We start from the raw sequence: 22,625 nt of genomic DNA, 5'->3' as shown, positions 1-22,625 counted from the left end.
ATCTCACGTTCTATGGCTTCAAGGGCTCTCTCCTAAGGGCTTAGGAATGATGCACATACCAGCCCTAGAGGGGGGGGGGGAAACCCTATGAAGCCTATGAAGGGATGATTTTCCTCTTTCTTGACTGGGAGATCATTCTCTGTTCTTTTGAAATCTGTGTTTTTCCAATCATATCAACATGCGAGTCCAATTGCTTCAGGTTGCACTGTTATTTACGGCGGCCTATGGCCAAATCAGTTCTAAGATCACAACATATGATCTGAGTTTCGATGGTGCAGCTGCCGTGAGTCTGCTTTGGGGCTTAGACGGCGAGTCGACTTCAACTTATGATTTTTATCTCTGTGCCGGTGACGAGACGACAGGTGCCTATGTATGTTTTTCTCTCTTTGCTGAAATGGAAAATATAGAGCTCACTACATTTTCAGGACACTTTATCACAAGTCATCAACAATCATGCCTATGCTCCTGGTGACGTGGTGTCATTTCGAGTCGATCAAAGTGTCGGTGGAAATGAGCCTAATGCATAGTAAGGCCATTCCCCCTAGCAATAATAGCTTCATCAATTCCTTTTGTGACTGACCAATGTCGCCGGGTCTCAATTAGCTTCCTCAAGATAGTTCTATCAGGCCCTCATAATCACTGGTCAGGGTTCACCTCTCATTTCACTTTGACCAATATGAAAGGTAGCTTCTCGACCAAAGTAACGGCCGCGATCAAGTCAATGCAGCCGATTCCCGCTATCGCTATTCCCTGGTCTGCGGTCCAAGGCGATGATCACCTCATCGAGGCCGCAGAACTTACTTCAACTTTCAACATCTCGAGTCTCGTCAAGAGTTCCTCAACGGAAGCAGCCTTGCAATTCCCAACCCCAACCGTCGAAGGCGAAGCCGAGCACAATGAGTTGCGCAAACGACAGGTGGCTGCTGTCGGTGGCGTTGGAGATGGTATAGTTGCTGCAGTTGACCAGCATACTGTACCATACGGTGAGCAGACTGGCTCAATCAAATATGCCCCCATGCCCAAGAGCGCTGGGACTACTGTCGCAACTAGGTCGGCTACTCCTCAATATCCGCCTTTCCCGTTCTCCATTGCGACTACCTACCTAGGCGCACCAACCGTCCTGTACACGGATACGGCTTTTGCGACGTGGACGGCGAACACCATCGAGAACACGGTGAGTTTGATTCTTGAATGCTTGATGTCAGTTGGCTTTGAAAGCTGACCCTTGTTTCTTCTTTTTTTTTTTTTTCTTCAGGCTGCGCCCGCTCCTGCCCCCACATTAGACAAGAGAATGCAGAAGTGGTTGGACCGATGGAATGATTGATAGGCTTTTGAGCATCCCGTCATTCTCCTTTTCTCGGATATCTTTACATGGCGCTTAGTCTGGCGTGGAAACGTCCAAATTTCAAGTGATTTCATTCACGCCCTGGAGTTCATGCTTTTGGTGATTTTCTCATTCACCTAGACAACAATAGTTGGTCGCTTATGCGGCCTTTCAAATGTCTTTTTAGATGTATGTGAAGGTGGTGAAAAAAGCATACTTTGTGCAAGAGACTTTTCGATGTATAACCTTTGACTTAGACGTCTCTTTTTGTTCTTCTGTTTTGATTGTTGACCTATATATCTCAAGCAACTTCTTGGAACAATCAAGTTTTGACTGGGAATATCGACCGTTTAATGCAGTTGAATGCAAGAGATTGTTTTCGCTTTTGTTCGTGATATACGTGGGTGATCTAACATTATGACTCAAGAGGACTTCCATTCCTCCAAGGCCGGTGTTAATGACGGTGTCACTGTATGACTGTGGTCTTCGGGGTGGAACGAGATGTTCTCTCGCATTGCCACATAGTCGCTATCGGCATAGCCAAGTAGCGTCTCAATCTGTGTGCTGCGGTGGCCCTTGATGTGTGCGATTTCAATGCTTCCGTAGTTCACCAGCGCCCGACCGACTTCCTTGGGTTCCTCTCTATGGTGGATAAAATCACCATTCAAGGCATCTGGAGATGGCCGATCAACAACCACCAGCCGCACAGATTCCTGCTGTCCAAAATGGCCTTCGACTCCGACCACCCCAGCCGGGAGAAGATTGGCATTATTCAAAAGTGCGTGGTAAGCTCCGTGGTCGATATATAATGTACCATGGGGGTACAGTCCATGGAGTAGCCAGAATGTCCGTGATTGAATCGGGGTATCTGAACGGATAAATCGGGTATGAAGAGGAGCAGTGGGTGCCTCATTTTGGTCGTCAGCTGCTACACCATTGGACCGAGCCTCGAGGTATTGTAGATATTTCACAATATCGTGGACGTTGCCTGGTTTTGAGCTCTTAGTGATAACCGTAGTGACACCAGCGCTGGTTCCAAGCTTTGCAGCCACAATCTTCGTGCTCATACCTCCAGTGCCAAGAGAGGAGCCTGCCGATGAGACGTCGGCCTCGAGAGAGGAGATATCAGTCACCACCTCAATAGGTTTTGCGTCTGGGTTGGTTCGAGGGTTTGCGGAGTAAAGGCAGTCGACATCGGTCATCAAAAACAGATAGTCTGCCTTGATCATTGCCGCGGTGATTGCAGAAAGGGTATCGTTGTCGCCAAATTTAATTTCCTGAAAATCATTGGGTCAGATGCGTGATCGTGGCTGGAAGGGAGACCTCTAAATTTCCTTACAGAAACAGCCAGGGTATCATTTTCGTTGACAATAGGAATCACCCCCATATCGAACAACTGTCCAAATGTATTTTGCGCATTCACGTATTGGGTTCTCTGCACTGAGTGTCAGTAATAGAACAGGCATGGGCAGGTATAAGAGTACATACATCAGCAATATCATTTCTTGTCAAAAGAATCTGGGCCACAGGGACACGAAGATGCGAGAATAGATTGTCCCAAAGACTCATCAATCGACATTGGCCGACTGCAGCGAGAGCCTATAAATTCTATTAGCAAATTTTCCAGTAGATATATCATAGTGCTCCTATTTCTGTAGAACTCGAAGACGTACTTGTATGCGCGGCAGATAAGTTGGTCTTTGGTCCACATTCATCCTTCGTAGGCCAACGCCCACGGCCCCAGATGATACAAGGACGACCCGATGGCCATCCCTGTGTAGCTTGGTCACCGTTTCTACAATCAATGTCAAGATTGAGAGAATTGGCTCGTGGGTTTTTTCATCAACAATTGAACTCGTTCCTATTATATCGAGTGATCAGTACTTGAGTCATTGGGGAATAGATATAGATCCCCGTACCTAATTTGATCACAATTGTGAGACCCGATGAGGTCGCCATGGCGCAAATTCCAGTTCAAGTAGCTCTGCTAGCAACAAATAAATAAATAAGAAACAGACGAAAAGATTACAGAAAGGCCTGTCTGGTTCACTGCCCCGCGGTGATGAGTTGCGGAAAAGCACTTTTTGTCCGACTCCGGCGCTGATTCTGCTGATTAACACCGCCATTTGCGGAGGATCTCGCTTTATCGCGCGCAGTGATGGATAACACTCGACAAGTTCACGATCGAAAATGACAGACTCCCAGTCGCCAGGTGCGGCTGCACCTTCAAATATAAAGCCCGACACTACAGGCTTCCTCCCTGGCGATGACACCTGGACCCAATTCCGCAATATCTATTCCATCCTCACGGGCAAGATGTCCAACGAAGGAATCGAGCAGTTTCGTGTTGCGCGAGACACTCGCAATGAAGAAGCAGACTGCAAGCGCTGTGAGCATCAGCGGGACTATCTTCTTCAATATAGTGAGTTCCTCGTCTAAAAGTTATCTGGGACGGATACTGACAAGGCCAATTTTATTAAGGTCCTACGATTCGATTCCTCAGCGAAAGCATTCAACAATTAGGGGGCGATCTTCACAATCATAACATCTACTGTCGCCGCTGCACTGATCGGAAGGGTGGTGGCTTCGACCCGGAATATGGAATCCTGATATGCGCAAATGAGATGAAGGACCAGGGACATCTCGAAGATACCATGGCCCATGAGATGGTTCATGCCTTTGATCACCTTAGGTTCAAGGTGAATTGGTCTGATAATCTGCGGCATGCAGCGTGTACCGAGGTATGTTTTATTCTTATTGTCTCAAAATGTCAACATCTGCTGAATCCATCTAGATTCGAGCTAGTTCGCTCAGCGGCGAGTGCAGATGGGCGCGCGAATTCTTCCGAAGAGGGCAGTGGAAGCTTACACAACAGCACCAAGAGTGCGTCCGACGGAGAGCCATCCTCTCTGTGCGAGCACGCCCAACTTGTAAAGACGAAGCCCATGCCACAAGGGTTGTCAATGAAGTCTGGGACAGCTGTTTCAGGGACACACGCCCATTTGATGAGATCTACCGATGATACCACAACTCATGCAGCGTTGTACTATTCTCCACCCTTTTGTATGATAGATATTGTTTGGATGTACTATATTTCATGGGTTTCACTAGCGACACTAACGCTTTTTGCGAGTAAAATCAGGCACGGCTATGTATGATCTGTTGGGTATTAGAGATTAGGTGAGATTAAACTATACATGTACCTATAATCTATAATAGTGGTTCTCAATCAAGTCGGGGAACACAAACTACAGATTGAGTCGCATACTATTTTTCGCCTTACGACATGACATGGTTTAATGAAAAATGCTAGACATCATAGGTAGCAGTACCTTCTTTCGAGTTGTTGGAATGTATCATGTTGTATTGAACACGTCAGAGGCGAAATAAAATTAAGATCAAAATATCGCCATATCGCCATATCGCCAGTACCTCTCCAGCTGGACTCCAAGACAAAACCGAACACGCCTTGAAAATGCTTGCAGGCTCAAACCCCCAAAACCCCACATGAGAAAGTTGTCAAAAGAAAAGAGACCCAGAACTCCCAGAAACTCTGTAATGCAAGGGGCAAGTTATATTTCATGCTTTGCCCTCCTTGGAAGAACCCGAACTTCGCTTCACTGTTCGATCGTCTTTCTCACAGTGCTTGACAATCCAAGGATGACGCTGGATCTCCTCGAGCGGGATTCTCTTCGCGGGATCAAGAACAAGAAGCTAGATATTATGTGAGCAAGTGGGCCTAGTATACTGATAGAAAGATCGACTCACCTTCTTGATAAGGTCCTTCGCCTCTGGGCTCACAAAGGAGGGGACCGACATATCTGCCCTCGTAATACGCCGTTGGGTCATGACAGGGGTATCCTCGAACGGAGCCTCGCCGACCAAAAACTCATAAGTCAAGACACCTAGACTCCACAAGTCCACCTTCTCACTGTAGAAGTTGTCCTTGGAACCATGAGCAAGCATCTCTGGGGGCAAGTAGTCGAGAGTTCCACACATCGTTTGGCGTCGGTTGTTGGGGGCATGGACACTCCAACCGAAGTCACTGATTTTGATCTCTCCATGAATGCCAACAAGGATGTTTTCAGGTTTGATATCACGGTGCATGACGTGCTTTTTGTGCAGATATTTTAATGCTGCAGCCATCTGTGCAATATATTGTGCGGCCTTCCATTCCGGGAACCGATGCTCCTTGCGAAGGTGCTTGTACAGTTCACCGCGGCCAGCAAACTCGAGGATCAAGAAGATTCGTTTGCTGTCATGGAAGTGGCCATAGAGCCTCAAGACATTAGGGTGACGTAGGTTACTCTGAATCTCGATTTCACGCCTGACTTGCTTCTGGACACCACCCTGTTGTAACTCAGACTTGTGTAGCACCTTCAATGCACACACGAAGCCGGATGAACGTTCTTTGGCAAGGTAAACTCGCCCAAACTTGCCCTTGCCCAGTGGTTTGCCAATTTCAAACATTCCTAAGTGCAAGTCCTTGGGGACAGTTGGCTGCTCGCAGAGGGAAGAAGATGTGCGTTGGTCCCCGTTTTCATCGGTGCTCCGTGTCACTAAGGCGCCATGGGATCCCCTGCCTGGCGAGGCTGGAACGTTCATGGCATTCGCCTTGTTTTCATTATTATTTTGAAGAGCCAATTTCAGTAGTTGAGCTCGATTAGAATTGCTGCTTGACTGGGCTGAAGAGACCGGCGCCTTGGTAAATCAATCAGTAAGGTGGATCCCTAACCAGGTTGCATTGAGCCAAGTACCTTTTGCTTTCCATAGGTTCGATCACTGTTTCCATTCTCCTTCTCATCTTTCATGGATAGATGCTCAAAGCGAGCTTCGAGCGTCTTGGTCGTCGCCATGGCGAGAGAGTGTATGGGATTAATGGAAGGCGAATAAGGAATATGAAGAAGAGAATTGTATAAAAAGTAGCCAAATCTGGGGTTAAGGTTATTTCAGTGCAATCATGACCACTTTGCACGGGATCAGTTGTTGGTCGATGGATATCGCAAAGATGGAGAGAGAAACAGAAGCTCGGATGTTTGGGCGGTCCCCAGAGCGTCACCCCAGCAACACTCAGCTGATGTAATATATGTACCCTATCACACCGCCATCATCTCCGCTCTCGGCGCCTATGCCGTATCAATAATATGCTTGAAGAGTGTGTTATGTTTGCGGCTTGAGGTTGATGACGCTGTCAGGATCGATCTCAAAAAGATATTTTGAGTGCAGTGGGCTACTGCCTTCAAAAAAGAATTTGAAAATTGAAAATGGCAGATCCATTGACTATCAATACCAAATCACAAGCTCTGGAGCCTTCAAAGATTCTGCCGAACAAATAACGTCGCAGGGTCGGACCGCCTCTTTCTCCGTTCGCGGGGTTATCGCTATCAGCTCCGATCGCAAACATTCATACATAGCCCTAGAGGTCCTCAGTTGTTTTTAATCTCTCGCTGCTTCTTGTCGACCTCTAAACATGGCAACAACATGTGCAACGGTCTCCCCGGAGGCAAAGAAACCTAACTCAATCACCGTCAACGGGTTTCGAATTTCAACTCAGAAGCTACCCATTCTCAAAGCCGACCCGATTGAGGAAATGACCCAGAAACTCGGGATTGCACCCCCGGAAATGATCTTCGGCGATAATTATGTTGCAATAGAGCATGAGAAGGGTAACTGGGGTATCAACTTCAATGCTTTTGATGCCTTGGACCTGGTGGACAAGACTGGTCAATCCATGCTCCAGGTCGCGTACTCGGGAGAATGGCAAAAGAGCAGGTATTTCGCAACCTCCCACTTGCGCTTATTCAATCGTGGCAACTAATAGCTTGGTACCTAGGGAGAAAACCCATGAAGGGATTAAAGAAGTTGTGAAGCCGTTCGACTGGTCATATAGCACCGACTACAAGGGCACCCTCCATCCTAATGCGCGGCCGTTCGAGCCAACGACGAAGCCCATTCCGATTGAACTATTGAAGCGCCCAGACCCCATCCTATTTTTTGACGAGGTTGTTCTTTACGAAGACGAGCTGGCGGACAATGGGATTACCATGCTGTCTTGCAAGATCCGAGTCATGCCAGGAAGACTCCTTTTATTGACAAGGTTCTTCATGAGGCTGGACCACGTCTTGATCCGACTCCGAGATACTCGAGTATATGTGGACTTTGGGACAGGTGAAGTTATTCGGGAATATGTCTCAAAGGAGTGTGAATATGAGAAAGTTCGACAGGTATGTGCGGCCATTGGACAAAGTGGATGTATGTTTGATCTGACAATGATCCACAGATGCTAGCAGCAACCAGAGACGATATTCCGGCTTTCTTGAGAGATCCCAATCGACTCTCTGAGATTCTCCCTGTTGTAGAAAAGCGCTCCGAGCGATTGGTGCTAGGCGATTGAGATATCGACACTCCATCTGCTGGTTATCCGCGGGGCATAGCCAACCATTGGACTCGGATACAGATATCAGTGTTACTGGGCTGTTCGTCATTTTGAAAATGATAATCCCCACAAAGGAAATACAATACACGATCATGACGACCATACGCCTAAACGTTGGGAATGAAATGCCCCGGATTTGCCCACATGAGTCTTTTGTTAGACTTGATTGGGTTGCAGACCTACTGCCACACTTAATGATCAATTCATGAGACATATTCAAACGATGCAGATGAACATGAATGGGATAGAGCTTGAGTTAGATAGCACTAAATCCTCAACTAAATAATCAGCAGGCTCCACGTAGAATACAAAGGTGCGAAAATGCAATTCATTTCAGTAGTAGTTACTACTATATGTCCATATATACGCAGATATGGGGTTTGAATTGCTCAAGGCGCTCCAAAAGATAAATTGGGCTCTGGATCTCAGTGGCTGTCCCTTTGGATAGGAGCATCGATTTATCGGAACAAACAATGCAAACGTATTTTATCAAAAAATAAGACCCAGATCACCAATCACAAGAGACCAATTCACGAATTCCACATCCTCAGCAATGTCATCCAGGAGATTATCAACACTATGGGCGCGTGAGATTCGCGGGTCCCAGAACCTTTGCCTTTCCAGATCTGCTAGTCGCAACCCGATAACACTGGTGTCCGCCTCCTGCACGTCTACGGAACAGCCATTGAAATCGATCACCACTCGATCATATTCGCAAAGCAAGGTCTCCGACTTGGCCAAGAACTTTTCCCGGAGACCTGGAAATGCCGCCGAGACTTATGTCGCGTATGGCATGACACAGAAGCTATTTGAGGCCTGTTCCAGCCAAGCGGATTACAAGATCCCCCAAGCGTCGCAAAAGGGAGCGGAGGTCCCAAAAACAGAAGCTGGCGAGGATCTTGGTGTTGGAGAGGGTTGGTGGTATAAAGGTGAGACAATCCTAGCAGTTTCTGGCTTGGGCTATGTTTTGGTTTGAAGATGAGCTAATTTTGAGCGTCACTGTAGAGCTCGGCCTCTTGCCAACCTTTTCTACCTGGTCCCAGGTGACTTTCCTCCACATGTATCTCTTGACAGTTCGCCTTCGTGCCCTGCCCCACCGCGATAGCGTTACTACCTACTCCCGCCACCTGATCGATCACTTTTCACATGAAGCGGAACACCGCATGGACGCGTATCATGATCTGGGTAGTCGCACTATTCGCAACAAGTACCTGAAGGATCTGTTCATTCAATGGCGTGGAATCATTGCTGCATACGATGAGGGGTTGGCCAAAGGTGATGCGGTGCTGGGCGCCGCTGTCTGGAGAAACCTCTGGAAGGGAAGTCAGACCGGACCAGATGGGAAAGAAGAAATTGACTGGGCCAAGGTTGCACAGGTGGTGGCCTACATGCGCCGAGTCTTGTCGGATCTATCAAAGAAGGACGAGGTGGATCTTGTTTTCGCTCTTGGACGTGGTGATCAGAAGAACACTGCTATCTTCGAGTATTCGGAGACGGACAAGAAACTTGTTCAGGCAAACAAATGAGGGGATATCCTCGCACAAGTGAGTGGTTTGCCTTTATGGTATCCGTTCTGCTATTTTATATCATTTGGTTATAAAGACATGTACAATATTTAATTGCCTTACTCTTTTCGCATAAGAATTTTTTATTGGTTAAGATCACGACATAAAAACCAAATCGGTAAGCATCCACTGTCTATCTTTTTGAGCAAAACGCGATACGGAGTGAAAGAGAGAACGACCTAGTTGTCTTTCTTGCCAAACAGATCCTTCTCCACCATGCCTCGGCAGATAGGGTGATAAAAGTCCTTGTACTTCTCGAATGTTGCGAGGGCGACAGGGCGATTGATCTTTTGGAGATTGCGGAACCTAAAAAAAAGAAAGAAAAAAGGCCAGGTCAGTATTAAGGACAGAATCTGCAATCAGAACGGGGGCATCTTACAAAGGTCGCACAAACTTCATCCGTCCAATGCGGCCCAGCAACTCGGTTGTTGGCTCAATGACGCTGTCATCTCCTGCTTTCATGCCAACCTGGCAGTAGAGGTTCGAAACCTCGATATTCTCGCTCTTGGCCAAACTGTAGACATCACCCATCAATTTCGAGATCTCGGGGCTGAGAGGTGTCTCCAGCACAAGCATCTGCTCCAGGAAGACGACCAATTGGTTTGCCGTTAAACCCTGGATGTCGCTGACACTAGGCTTGAAGGAAGAGTCGGGAAGGGACTGCCATTTCTTGGAAAGTTCATAGACCACGTCCACCATCGATGTGTCAAAGCTTGGCTTAGGTGGTAGGCCTGGCGCATAGAACCACTTGTCCCAATCCACTTCGTCCAAAAGCTTAGAAGCCTCGGCATCTGACTTGAAGAAGTCCAGAATCAGTGCTTTGAACTCATAGGAGTCAAGCGATTTGCACTTGAAGGTTGTGAAATACTGCAAAAGAAAAGAAAAGAAAAGAAAAGGTCAATAGAAGAAACCGCACGAGAGAAGAGAGATTGCATACGTGAGGGATGAACTTGTCAAACTTTGACTTGCCAACAAGATTCTCAAGGTAGAACAAGAAGTTGAAGCCCTTCTCATAAGGAACACTTGAGAATGCGTCGTCGGGATCCTTGCCCTTCAGATCAACGATAAGTTTAGTGAACTCATGGTCGTCACCAAAATGCTCGACAGCGTCGGTCAGAGACTTCCACCCAATAATGGCCGAAAAGTGACGATAGGCTTCGCCGTGAATGGCAGCCAAAATCCTTCTCTCAAGGTAAACGGTCCAGCCTTCATTCAACCAGAAATGCTCCCATGAGGCATTGGTCACCAGATTACCACTCCAGCTGTGAGCCAATTCGTGTGCAATGACATCGATGTTCTCACGGTCCTGGAGTGACCTATTAGTGGTCTATCTAACAATTTCACAGAGGATACTACGTACCTTGGAGATGATACTCGGGGTGGCAAAAGTGAAAATCGGGTTCTCCATGCCGCCGTACGGGAAACTAGGCGGCAGGATCAAAACGTTGTATTCACCCCAGGCATAAGGGTAAACAATTTTCTGTGCGAAGTCAGAGATTGGGTATTGATATGAATAGAAGATAGGATGTGTACCTCGATTGTTGTGATGAAGTTCTCGGTATCAGCCTCGAGCTCCCATTTACACTCTTCCAGCTTGTCAGGGCTGGTTGCAACGACACTCCGGGGTCCAATTGGAGCCTCGGCGACATCACTATGGAGTTCTACATTAATAGACAGTCCCATTGAGCATGGTGAATGGATTCTTACCCGCTAGCGATAGCAAAGAGGTAGCTGGGGATTGGCACCGACTGGTGGAATCGATACAGTTGGTGGCCCGTCTTTGACTCCATGGACGACTTGCGAATCGGCAGACCGCTGGTCATAACCGGAAGCGGAGAGGTGATGTTGAAGTCAAAGGTGGCTTTGACATCCGGCGTGTCCTGGCAAGGGAAGATAGACCGGGCGTGAATTGCCTGGCATTGGGAGACTAGGCAATTTTGTCAGCTACTGGAGCTCCAGGGAAAGTTAGAAAGTTCAAAGAGTGTCACATACACATGTATGGGTGTTTCTTGTTTGAGGTTTGCGCAGGTGTGAGCCACTGCAACGCGGTACACTTGTCGGTGGTTTTCACCTCGATCTATGATTTTAAGTGAGATAGAGCTTCATGAGGTGAGATGGTTGCAAAACATACCTCAACCTCAACCGTGCCGTTCAACTTGACGGGCTTATCAAGGCTAATCTTCAATGGCACACCATAGGGCTCCAACGTGGGGAGAAACTCCCACTTGGATGGCTGGCCATCCACCTTCACCACGCCAATGTCTAGATGGCTGGTATCTAGGATGATCTCCTGGGACTCGCCATCGGTGATTGACTTGAATTGATGGACGACATTTCCCACCAGCTTCTTCTGGTCGAACAGAATATCGAAATTGGCCGTGACATGGGTGGAACGCCAGTTGTTGTAGTTGCTCACGGTATTCGGATCCCGCGGAGGGTTGATAGTAGCCATAGCCATATTTCGCATTGAGGTGAATTGTTTGAATTGCACCTTGATAGAAGCACGTAATACGGAGTTGAAAGGATTCAAGTTCCGAGTAAAGGAACGACCAAAGGTGGGATTCATGAGGTTGCAGTGAATTTTTTCCCCCCCTCCCATATCTTCCCATCTCCCCCATCTCCCCATTTTCCCGTTTCTAAGCGTCAACTTGACTCAGATTATATCTCGACTTTTTATATTCTTTTATACTTATATCTCGATAGATCTATATTATTACGTATATTAATTAGGTTTCTAGTTTCAACATTCTAGTGTTTTTTATATAAATTATATAAATCTCTTAATTTTACTGTACTCTGTATTAAAAACTAATAACCTTACTCCGTACTGTTGTTGTAGCTTTTATCCCTGTATGTATATAGGCCTACGCTAGGGAGAAGTCTCCTCCCCTTTTTTTTTTCTTTTTCTTTTCCTCTCCCTTGAGAATTCAGACTCCAAAAGCCAGAATTTAGAATCCAGAATCTCCTCTTTATTACTTCCATTTTCCTAATCTTTTCAAGCTCAGCGTATATTCTTCCGAGGTCCCTTTTTTTTCCCATTCGTCCACCGCCCGGCAACCCGGGATCCCCCCCCCCCTGAAGTAGTTCAAGCCCCCCCCCCTGACGACCCTCACGAACTTGACGAACCTCCAAAAGTGATAACTATTAGTCTGCGTTTTTACAGATTCAATAGGTCTTTGTTATTTGAGGCGCATATTGCGAGTTTGATTGACGCAAAGAAAAAATACCCCGATTTGTGAGTTTGGTTACTGATCTTCATTGAAATGCGCATGATTCCTGATCATTCTAGGTCACTAGGTCAATTGAATAATGTTATTCAGCCTATTGTTTTAAAACTTTCGAGTCCTCCCGATTACGAAGCCATGCATTGAGACGGATAGGGGGTTTTCAAAACCAAGGATACTCTATGAGACATACGAACACATCAACACCCCAAATTTGCGAAGAATGAGCGAAGACACACAGCACCTGGTTGCATATACCCATTTCTCTCTCCCATTGTGCTTGTCTCGTCGCGCGTAGTGCCTCGAGGGTACGCAATTTCAGACTAGACTCGATATATTTCGACCGTTATTCCGCCGTTTTGCGAAAATGATTCACCACACAGTAATCGATGATGATCCCAATTCATCCTACCTCAGACGTCCTTCAGGCCCCTTTGCATCGGAACCACCGTCTGGACCGCCCCATAATCGGCCTTCCTCTCGTTCCTCACGGCCTAGTTCTCGGACTCGAATGGTAAAGCCGCCAGGTGCGGTCATACCCACTGGCCTCGGTGTGCTCACAGAGAATGTGGCAAACTTGTCTCCGGAGGGTCTGGGAGCGACTAGCCCTATCAAAGAAGGGCTAGGCAGTTTAAATCGCTGGTCTCAGTCAACGGCATCTAGTAAAAGTCCCTCGGAATACATGGGTCATCACCGTCGAGGGAGCTCGAAAATGTCCATGTCAGGTTACAACCGTCGACGGGGAAGCCACAGCCCCCAACGCGCGCAAGGTCTAAATGGGTTGCCGATGCACGATCTGCCAGAGCTAGAGAGATCTGCCATATTCAACCATGACTCAACATCACAACAACTCGATCTCTCATTTGCCGCCTCAAGCCATCTTTTTCAGCCTTCAACACATAGTATCCAAACAGATATGCCAATGTCTCGGTCCAGTGAGGGTTCCATTTATATGGATGACGGGGAAGGAGACTCGGCGGCCATCCAACATGGGCAGACGCAAAAGGTGATGCTGTCAAAGGCACTTCAGAAAGCAAATACGGCAGTTCTTCTTGATAACGCTGCCAATTTCGAGGGTGCCATGGAAGCTTACACCGACGCTTGCAACTTGCTACAGCTTGTCATGGTTCGTAGCAATGGGGGAGACGAAGAGAAACACAAACTTCAAGAAATTCGAGACACATATATGCTTCGGGTCACGGAACTTCATCGTATGGACTTTCCTCTCTCAGAGAGCGACGACAAAGCTCTTCCAGATCGGCCCCTCAGTCAGGAGTCATATGGGGAATTGCTTCGTTCGACAAATGATGGATCCTATATTGGGAGCCAGCAGAGCTCGCCTCGTTCCAGTTTTGGGTTCCACCAGATCCCACTGGAAGAGGCAAAGGGGGTTTCCCTAGAAGCCGTTCCCCCTCGGAGACAATCCTTAAGACCGTCTGCCTTGGAAGATCAACCCCGATCTGTAACTTTGTTGGCGGGAAGTCCGGAGGACAACAATGAATCCACCTCATGGTTGGACACAATTGATGAATCGGGTGCTTCGTCGCCCTCATCGGCAAACTCCAAGGCGTCATCGGTGTACCTTCGTCGCCGAACAAGCCGCCGCCTCAGTAATGACACCGAGGCTGAATTTGATGCGGCCCTCGATGCGGCCGTGGAGGCTGCATATGATGAAGGTCTGGAGCCGGTGCCGGAGCACAAAGAAGACGAAAGCGATGATGTCGTTTCAAATGCTCGCAGGAACATCCAATTGGCGAAACAAAGAGTGCGTGAGGCAGAACAGGAGGCAGAGGCAATGAATCGTGATCGTGAACTGCGCCGGATCCAGGAACAAACAATCTTTGGGGATGACCCTATTACCCGTACTTCGGCATATCTGGACGATGAGGCAGAGGAAGAGGAGCGTTTGCTAGAAGAGATGACCAAGGGCTACGTGATGGACGACTTTGAGTTCGGGATTCAGTCCAAGTCGGCACTCCCTCGAGAATCGGATTCTAGCAACATGCCTGGGAGGACCTGGGAAAGCTCCGCAACGTCCAATGCCGTAAGCACTAGGGGTGCACTGTCTACACTTGCAGAGGATGATGTCTTGCCACTAGGCGACCTGAGGCCCGAACCATATACCATGCCTTCTTCTCCTCCGTCTTCGGCTTTGCCACCCCTGCCAGCGTCATCCGACTTCCCGGCGCCTTCAAAGCGGGCCTCGATATCAAACCGCGCTGGTTCTATCGGCTCACTCACCTCTTCTACCGGTCCAGGAGTGAGAGCCCGGAGACTATCTAGTCACACTCGCGAGCTTAAAATCGAGACCAATACCCGCTCCTCTCGCGCTAATTCCAATGCATCATCGGCCTTCGAAAATGCTGCGACCTCACTGGCAAACCGCCCGCCACCGTTGCCGAAAGACGACGCTTCTGCTCTTGGGTCCCGTTCCACTTTGCACCCAACACAACGCAACCCGTCGATAAGCTCTTTCACGGATCACGTCAATCTCTCCAAAGCTCGTACTCATGAAGATGATGAGAACGAACTGCCACCCCTGCCGTTATCAGCGCGGCCCATGGGCAAAGTCCCCTCGGCTCCAGATGGATTGAACAAACTCCACTCTAACACAAAGCCTTTCCGAGCTCGGAATGCCTCTGTTCCGATTCAGATCCCAGACATGTGCCCGGAATCCCCAAGCTCCCCGTGGAGCGGTGCATTCCCTGACACTCAAAGGGGCGCGACTAGCGGCGTTCCTGTTTTACCCACGCCGACCCTAGCCAACTTTAGCTTTAATCAAAATGGACTACCAAGCGGTGGATTAAACCTATTTGGCAGCAACATTCACTCACCCACAGCTCTTGGCCGTCCAAATTCGTTGGTGGCCAATGCCCCGCTTCCTCTCGAGCCATGTCCGGAGGGTTTCCTTCTCCGTCCATTTTGGCTAATGAGATGTCTCTACCAGACACTCGCACATCCTCACGGTGGCTATCTGTCAGAGAAGCTCTTTATTCCTCGAGATGTCTGGCGCGTGAAAAACGTCAAACTAAAGGCACTCGAAGAGAAAGTGTCCAACTGCGATCTGCTGACCGCCGCCCTGCTCAAGTTGGCCCAAGTCGATACATATGATGCAGATGCGGTCTTGGAGGAGATGCAGTCGTTCGATACTGTACTGGACCAAGTCCAAGCTACCTTAACCAAAAAATTGGGCAGTGATGTCGGTGTCCAAGCATCAATGCCATTGTTTAAACCCGCTTCCATGCCGGACGAACCCGTTCAACCAGAAGTTGCGCCGAACAAATCATACTCGACATGGAAAAGATTACGCGCAAAAACTTCCGGGCTCGGGACAACCACTCCGGTCCCAAGTGCCCGAGATAGTAACAAGGACACTCTGCTCCTCAATTCTGTCCCGATGACATCCGTACATGGAACACCTGCGAAACGCAATGTTACCCAGCTTGAATTCTCTGGGCCCAACGCGAACTACATGGGAGCATTGGCGCGGCTTTTCGATGCTGCACAAGTACTAGGTAAGACTTTTCTCGTCTATATGCTTTAACACCATTCTAATCCATTCTCAGAACAAATTGCCCAGCAGGTTGAGGACCCTGGACTCAAACATTCGTCTAAAACCCTCGTTGGTCTAGAACTCAGCACACGCCATGCTGCTGAATTCTTTGGCTTTTACATTTGCCGGTTTGCACTGGGTGATGTGGGCTTGATGCTCGACAAGTTCATCAAGCGTGGTAGCGAGTGGGTGTTGGTTTAGGATGTATATGAAGCCATACGATAATTCACCCCGCCCCCCACCCTTTCAGAGCCAGTGGAGGCTTGGAGTTCTCCTGCGTCTCTTTTGATATTTCTGATGTCCATATTTGATCTCCCCACGTCTTTTTGAGATACCATGATTTTAACCTGTGAGTTATTTGATGATTTAAGAACATACTTGACATGATAAGGGATTGTACTTAACGCTATTTGTTTCTTGCTCATATAAACTATTTGTTTTGGTGATTTTGCCTCAGTGCGAGCTTTAACGACACACTCCTAATGCATATCACACACACATACACACCCCTTCAATCCAACTCTTTTGGTACTTACAAGCACCATACTGTGCTCGCATTTCTATATAAAAAGGTCTTTTATCATCCTTAACCAGTAAATCATTCAGTCCAGCCGTTCAACAATGAGTTGAGGCCTAACACAAACTCCCTCATCAGAAGTGTGCAGTTCAGAGGCACATATTGGCCGATCGAAGACAAATCTGTCGTCGTCTCTCTGCATCTCGAATAATCTCGGCTGACAGTTTCAGGCTAGGTGCTAGGTGTGCATACCTCTCTACCTCATTTACCACACCCGCAATGATCGCATCTATCTGTGAGACGGGAGGGAGTAGGATAGAGAGGGTAGGAGACATCGTGGCACCCATTATCAGTAACGTCTGTGATACCATCGACAGGGCTCCCTGCCACAGGTATGGAAGGTGGCCTTCGCGATGGCTGGTTACATGCTCTAGCTGGCGGAGTGTGGCATCCAAACATCGCCGGCAACACTCTTTCACTCCCGGGTCCGCTCCAGCCTGTTCATTCTCAAAAACAGCCAAGATATATGGACGGTATATAATGGTACGGCATGCATTGTAGCGAAGCCTCAGCACCGTTTGAACCGGATTGGAAAGAGGCTTTGGAGTCAAAGGGAATTGAACGGGCCGAGGAAGACTGTCGTACCACTGAGAGAGCTGAAAGTCGAGCTCGGAGACAATCGGACCCAATGATGCGAGAGTGTGGGTGCTGTCTTTCTGGTAAATGATGTGGCTAACCCGGTTGAGGAGTCTTCGTAGCGCAATCTCTGCCAGGAAGTACCAGAGTTCATCACGCCGAACAGCCAGTTGAGAGTCCACCGGGCGTGACGAACCCTGATATTTCCTGGCGATTCGGCGTTCTTCGCCCTCGTTATGATCCCCGTCTTCCTCCTCTCCATCATCCTCATCTTCTTCCTCAAACCCTCCTGGCAGATCCACGAGTTCTTCAAAGTTGACAATGCCAGAATGTGGGAGGTCTAATTCTGCGAGAAGATCGCTTTCAAACAACAAGGCATTCCAGTATACCCTCACACTCAGCTCTCTCCACTGAGTCGGGATTCGATTTGGACTGCCAAACAACAACTGCAATTTCATGCTCACGCTGGATAGCAAGGTCCAGGCTTCCAGGGGTCGTACTAGATAGAATAGGTAGGCAGAAGCCATGACCATGCACTGCGCCGCAACCACAGTATTTCGCATCATGACCGACGGTAGGAAGCTCCACGCAGCGGCAAAATATGGAAGCCCCGGCGGTTCACGATCTGGCGACACAAACGAGATACTGCCGCTATGACTAGCGCTTCCTAGGGCCAAAACCAGCAGAACAAGACAGCTCATGGGTCCTTCCTGGAATCCTTGCGCGAGAGCTGATTGATAATATCGATTCCAGGTGTAGGGGTTCACGCAGGCGTACCAGACATTTCCATAGTTGAAAAATGCCTGAGCATACGTGGATGCGTTTGTCAAATCGAAGCCTGAATTTGGAGTCAGCCGCAATGGTTCGCGAGCCATCTCCAATTGAAGAAGGTGTTGTGGATCACAGGCCCCAGAGACCAAGTCCCGAATAAGGGGCCACTGGAGGAGATGAAGAGCAGGAGTGGTATGCATCTTAGGCATCGTAGAGATGCTTAGACTGGCAGGTAGGTTGACCCAGGAGCCGAGCCCAACAGCAGACAATCTTCCATGGACCGGAAAGCCGCTGGATGATGTTTTTGTTGACGGATCGTCGCTACCGAGGTTTGTATCGTTGCTGGTGGCCGGGGAAGTAGCGGATAGGGCTAAAAGTGGCCCTTGGTTTGGTAAATTCGAATGTAGCAAACTCTCAATTCTGGCCAAATGATCAAGGATGAGCTTGTCGCCGGCATCGAGTTTAATACCAGGTTCTCGATAGACACATTCCGCATTCAAATCGGAGCAGAGTTGACACTTGGGACGAGCCCCATTGCATCGGGTCTTGCGTAGCCGGCATATCTGACACTGAATCAAAGTCAAATCTGCCCTGGTCAATTGTGCCAGAGGCGCTTACAGCTATTGTCGCCCGTCTGCGGGGATATTCAGCAGCTTCTGTATTCGAGCGCTTTTTCTTGCCGATGGATGTGTCGCTAACTGCATAGTCCCCCATGGGGTCTACCGTCTCATTTTCTGGGGGCAGAGCCATTGTTCAAAGCTGAAATTCTGTCCAGTTGTATCTAACGTTGCATTCCACTCCAAACCGAGGGGTTGGTCGGCATGACGGGCATCAGACCATACTTGAAGATGAGCAGAGACAAAGAGAAGGATATCCAAGAAATGATCTGGAGAATCTGGGGCATGGGCATTAATTTAGAATGCGATACCGCCTGCTAATAGAAATCCATTCAAGTCTTTCATGTGTTCGTGCTTGTATAATAGTTGACCTAACTGGATACGGGGGTGAGTCCGTGGCAGGTTAAGCATACAAGCCTAGGACTCCGGCATTGGAGAGGAGAATGCAAGACAATATGAAAGCACAAGCAAACTATTCTATATCAATAGATATATAAATAGACATATTGGTATATCAGTTGGAGTAATATCTATACGTTAGACTCGTTGGGTTTGATGTCACATGTGGTCCACGTGCACGCGTCCCAAACAAACGCGTCGATCTTCTTTTCGCATTTGTAGCGCAACCATTTTGGCTCCATAAACATACTCCGTTGCCTCAAATCAATTTGCCCAGTCATGCCTCGTCCTGCCCCTAAACGAAGTCGTACCGTGGGCAAGACTCAGCCCAAAAAAACCGCGATAGAAGACTCAACGCAACAAATTGACTCCAATGTCGCCAAATCGCCTGTGCAGCCTGAGCGCGGCTCAACCTTGGATCCGAGACAGGCGCTACGGAGTCAGACGCCCCTGACAAAAAGTCACGAACAAGCAATCGAATCTTCGCCCACGGGGGACCGGCCGGGAACCGGCAGTCGACCTGGAACCGGCAGTCGTCCCCCTACAAGATCGCGTGGTTATTCTTCTACGCTATCATTCGCCGGACGCAAAGGCGATACAAGCTCCCGGATTCCTGGAACGCCTGGATTTGATAATTCGGTTCTGAGCAACTTCAGACGGCGGCCCCGGCAACAAAGCATCCTGCAGATGATGCAAGCCGACGACGATGGCTCTTCCGATCTTGATGATGATGACTTCCTTGGTGGACTCAGCCCCAATGATGAATCAACACCACTAAATCTCTCTCGGGGGAAGTCACTACTTATCAAGCCAACCGAGAAGTCATCCCCATCACCGTCCGAATCACCGCTCTCGTCCGGCGGATCGCGCAAACGCAAACGCATGACCCAAGAGATTCAAGTACCACAGTCGCCTGTGGATATCGTAGAAGATACTCCCACTGCGACACCAATTCAACGCGACGATTTTCGACATGACATTGGAGACGAGCTTCCTGACGATGAGGAGGTTGAATCCGAAGACGAAGAACTTGGAGATGAGGAGGTTGAGGTTGACAGAGTTGAGGCTACGCCACAATCTCAACAATATCCAGAAATAATGAGCCAGACTATGTTACCACCGGCTAGCAGTCCTGCTGGTTCCGTTGCACCTGGTGACTCCACACCGCGACCTGTTTCGAGGAAAAAGTCCAAAGCCCCGAGTCATCTATCGACAGCAAACCTACAAGACAAGCTTTTACCACGTCGGCGGCGCAGACTCCGCACCATCAATGATTACAGCGACGAAAGTGATGATCAGCATGATGCCGCATCTGGTGACGAGGACGAGCTGAACTACCCATCACAAAGATCGTTCGGACAACGGGCAGGGAAAAGCAAGCCCAAACCATTATCCAACACCCGCAATCCGAAGCAGAAGAAGATTAAAGAGAAGAAAATTAAGGACAAAACGTCGGTTCTAAAAGAACCAGCTACGTATTCACGTTCTCAAGCGAGTGGTGTCAATAAAGAAAACGAAACGCTTCTATCATCACCATCCTCTTCTCCATTATCATCACCACCTGAGTCCGACGTCTCTGATTCTGAATCTATGGAAACAAAGGCCACTCGTTGCGTGAGCGATGAGTTGCGCGCGGCAGCCAAGAAGTTTGCGGAAGTGGATCAATGGGAGATGGAGTTTGAAGATGTATCTGCTTCCGAGAGCTAGCTCTGGGGGGTAACTATAGATTGAAGAAACCGAATGATCTGAATAATCCCAATAATATGATGTATGAATCTTCACGGGTGTGAATGTGTTCTTTTTGACAGCAGACCCTCTCTCCAGGACTGGACCACACAATTTCCAAAGCCCCGCCAATGTAACCTCATCTCCGAGATAGTAAACATTACCTGGCAGCTCTCCCTTTCTCCTTCTCTCTCTCTCTCTTCCTTTTTTTTCCCTTTTTCCCTTCCCCAACTATTCATTCAATATGACTACTGTGGATACCATTCTCGCTGCCAAGTATCCGGCTAAGGCCCATGCTCTTCGTGTCGCTGAGTCTCTTAAGGCTCGGCATGGCGGGGCCGGAGTTATCTACCTTGAGGCTCAAAAAACTCGATTGATCGAGGATAGCGATGAGGATATGCCATTTAGGTAATGCAACATTCCTACCTATAGGATTCGGACTAACACTAACCTGGTCTAGGCAACGTCGTCCTTTCTTCTATCTCACTGGATGTCTTTTGCCCAATGCCGCCGTGGTATACGATGCCGTCAAAGATGAATTGACTCTGTTCATTCCACCGATCGACCCAGAGTCAGTCATTTGGTCTGGTCTTCCTCTCTCTCCCGAGGAGGCTGCCAAGCTCTACGATGTGGACCGCGTTCTGTTTACAACCGATGTGAATTCGACTTTGGCGTCAATCGCCTCGAACCACAATGGACAAACTGCTGCGTTTGCAATCGCCGAACAGGTTTCAGAGAGCACAAGTTTCCAGGGCTTCGCTGAAACAAACACTGCCAGCCTGAAGACTGCCATCGAGGAAACTCGTGTCATCAAAGACGCGTACGAGGTTGCGCTTTTGCGAAAGGCAAATGATATCTCTACCAAAGCGCACATTGCTGCTATTCAGGCCTCCAAGACCGCGACTAACGAGCGTGAGATTGAAGCTGCCATTATCGGCGCTTGCATTGCCAACGGATGTCGCGAGCAGTCCTACCACCCCATCGTTGCTGGAGGTGAGGGGGGTGCTACTCTTCACTATGTTAGAAACGACGTCGACCTAGTCGACCCCATCACTAAGAAGCGGAAGAATAATGTTCTGATTGATGCTGGCGGTGAATACCAGACTTACTGCGCCGATATCACGCGTGTGATTCCGCTGAATGGACGGTTCGCGCCTGAGACCCGTCAGATTTACGAGATTGTCCTCCAGATGCAGACGGAATGTATTGCCATGCTCAAGGAAGGCGTGCGCTGGGATGACGTGCACGCGCTGGCACATCGCATTGCTATCCGTGGATTGTTGAAGCTGGGCATCCTGCGCGGATCCGAGGACGAATTGTTCGAGAAGCGTGTCAGCGTGGCCTTCTTCCCCCATGGCCTCGGTCACTACCTGGGAATGGACACCCATGATACCGGTGGTAATCCCAACTATGAGGACAAGGATACCATGTTCCGCTACCTGCGTGTTCGCGCTAACCTGCCTGCTGGCTCTGTGGTCACCGTTGAGCCCGGTGTAAGTACCACCCCTTGAGTTTCCTCTTTTCCAGCGCCCCCAATTCTGATGATTTCCCAGATCTATTTTTGTCGCTTCATCATCGATCCCGTCTTAAAGGACCCCGAGACCGGTAAGTATATCGATACCGAGATCTTGGAGAGGTATTGGAGTGTGGGAGGAGTGCGCATCGAAGACAACATCCACATCACCAAGGATGGATCTGAGAATCTGACCACGGCCCCGAAAATCATTGAGGAGGTGGAGAGCCTGGCGTTATAAAAATCAGTCCCTCTGCAGCCATTAACAAGAGTTTGTCCCTGGACCGTTCAGGGACGTTCATATCAAATTATGATAAGAAGACATCGTTGATCTTCGGATATGTG

At 48.6% G+C, this 22,625-nt stretch overlaps 11 protein-coding genes across 11 annotated transcripts; 7 read left to right on the top strand and 4 right to left on the bottom strand.

Annotated features, from left to right (window-relative positions):
* Nucleotides 1-178: 178 nt before the first annotated feature.
* Nucleotides 179-1,222, top strand: PEX2_045460 (putative beta-1,6-glucan biosynthesis protein (Knh1); the record flags this gene model as incomplete). The annotated part of the gene is made up of 3 exons (XM_016741821.1): nt 179-370; nt 426-526; nt 688-1,222. 3 exons carry the CDS (start codon nt 179-181, stop codon nt 1,220-1,222), a joined length of 828 nt encoding a protein of 275 aa, XP_016603284.1.
* Nucleotides 1,223-1,746: 524 nt separating this feature from the next.
* Nucleotides 1,747-3,283, bottom strand: PEX2_045450 (glutamate 5-kinase; the record flags this gene model as incomplete). The annotated part of the gene is made up of 5 exons (XM_016741820.1): nt 1,747-2,601; nt 2,664-2,759; nt 2,813-2,923; nt 2,998-3,185; nt 3,244-3,283. 5 exons carry the CDS (start codon nt 3,281-3,283, stop codon nt 1,747-1,749), a joined length of 1,290 nt encoding a protein of 429 aa, XP_016603283.1.
* Nucleotides 3,284-3,514: 231 nt separating this feature from the next.
* PEX2_045440 (mitochondrial inner membrane protease ATP23) lies at nt 3,515-4,346 on the top strand (the record flags this gene model as incomplete). Its single annotated transcript, XM_016741819.1, has 3 exons — nt 3,515-3,746; nt 3,806-4,065; nt 4,119-4,346. The coding sequence occupies 3 exons, from the start codon at nt 3,515-3,517 to the stop codon at nt 4,344-4,346; spliced, it is 720 nt and encodes a 239-aa protein (XP_016603282.1).
* A 557-nt stretch (nt 4,347-4,903) lies between these two features.
* On the bottom strand, nt 4,904-6,180 carry PEX2_045430 (aurora family serine/threonine-protein kinase; the record flags this gene model as incomplete). Its single annotated transcript, XM_016741818.1, has 3 exons — nt 4,904-5,038; nt 5,093-6,025; nt 6,082-6,180. 3 exons carry the CDS (start codon nt 6,178-6,180, stop codon nt 4,904-4,906), a joined length of 1,167 nt encoding a protein of 388 aa, XP_016603281.1.
* A 614-nt stretch (nt 6,181-6,794) lies between these two features.
* Nucleotides 6,795-7,718, top strand: PEX2_045420 (TIP41 family protein; the record flags this gene model as incomplete). The annotated part of the gene is made up of 3 exons (XM_016741817.1): nt 6,795-7,096; nt 7,158-7,548; nt 7,605-7,718. 3 exons carry the CDS (start codon nt 6,795-6,797, stop codon nt 7,716-7,718), a joined length of 807 nt encoding a protein of 268 aa, XP_016603280.1.
* A 595-nt stretch (nt 7,719-8,313) lies between these two features.
* On the top strand, nt 8,314-9,286 carry PEX2_045410 (uncharacterized protein; the record flags this gene model as incomplete). The annotated part of the gene is made up of 2 exons (XM_016741816.1): nt 8,314-8,674; nt 8,739-9,286. 2 exons carry the CDS (start codon nt 8,314-8,316, stop codon nt 9,284-9,286), a joined length of 909 nt encoding a protein of 302 aa, XP_016603279.1.
* A 218-nt stretch (nt 9,287-9,504) lies between these two features.
* PEX2_045400 (bifunctional aminopeptidase/epoxide hydrolase) lies at nt 9,505-11,792 on the bottom strand (the record flags this gene model as incomplete). Its single annotated transcript, XM_016741815.1, has 8 exons — nt 9,505-9,631; nt 9,705-10,192; nt 10,263-10,631; nt 10,686-10,805; nt 10,859-10,976; nt 11,033-11,252; nt 11,318-11,402; nt 11,457-11,792. The coding sequence occupies 8 exons, from the start codon at nt 11,790-11,792 to the stop codon at nt 9,505-9,507; spliced, it is 1,863 nt and encodes a 620-aa protein (XP_016603278.1).
* A 1,124-nt stretch (nt 11,793-12,916) lies between these two features.
* On the top strand, nt 12,917-16,303 carry PEX2_045390 (uncharacterized protein; the record flags this gene model as incomplete). The annotated part of the gene is made up of 2 exons (XM_016741814.1): nt 12,917-16,064; nt 16,116-16,303. 2 exons carry the CDS (start codon nt 12,917-12,919, stop codon nt 16,301-16,303), a joined length of 3,336 nt encoding a protein of 1,111 aa, XP_016603277.1.
* Nucleotides 16,304-16,768: 465 nt separating this feature from the next.
* PEX2_045380 (Zn(II)2Cys6 transcription factor) lies at nt 16,769-18,776 on the bottom strand (the record flags this gene model as incomplete). Its single annotated transcript, XM_016741813.1, has 2 exons — nt 16,769-18,595; nt 18,645-18,776. 2 exons carry the CDS (start codon nt 18,774-18,776, stop codon nt 16,769-16,771), a joined length of 1,959 nt encoding a protein of 652 aa, XP_016603276.1.
* A 545-nt stretch (nt 18,777-19,321) lies between these two features.
* On the top strand, nt 19,322-20,749 carry PEX2_045370 (uncharacterized protein; the record flags this gene model as incomplete). The annotated part of the gene is made up of 1 exon (XM_016741812.1): nt 19,322-20,749. One exon carries the CDS (start codon nt 19,322-19,324, stop codon nt 20,747-20,749), a length of 1,428 nt encoding a protein of 475 aa, XP_016603275.1.
* Nucleotides 20,750-21,011: 262 nt separating this feature from the next.
* Nucleotides 21,012-22,521, top strand: PEX2_045360 (aminopeptidase P family protein; the record flags this gene model as incomplete). The annotated part of the gene is made up of 3 exons (XM_016741811.1): nt 21,012-21,175; nt 21,228-22,260; nt 22,321-22,521. 3 exons carry the CDS (start codon nt 21,012-21,014, stop codon nt 22,519-22,521), a joined length of 1,398 nt encoding a protein of 465 aa, XP_016603274.1.
* Nucleotides 22,522-22,625: the final 104 nt, after the last annotated feature.

The sequence above is a fragment of the Penicillium expansum genome (assembly GCF_000769745.1).
Source record: "Penicillium expansum strain MD-8 chromosome Unknown contig146, whole genome shotgun sequence".
Classification (NCBI taxonomy): Eukaryota; Fungi; Ascomycota; class Eurotiomycetes; order Eurotiales; family Aspergillaceae; genus Penicillium; species Penicillium expansum.
Note: the sequence above shows the minus strand (reverse complement) of the source record. Positions and strands in the feature narration are given on the sequence as shown.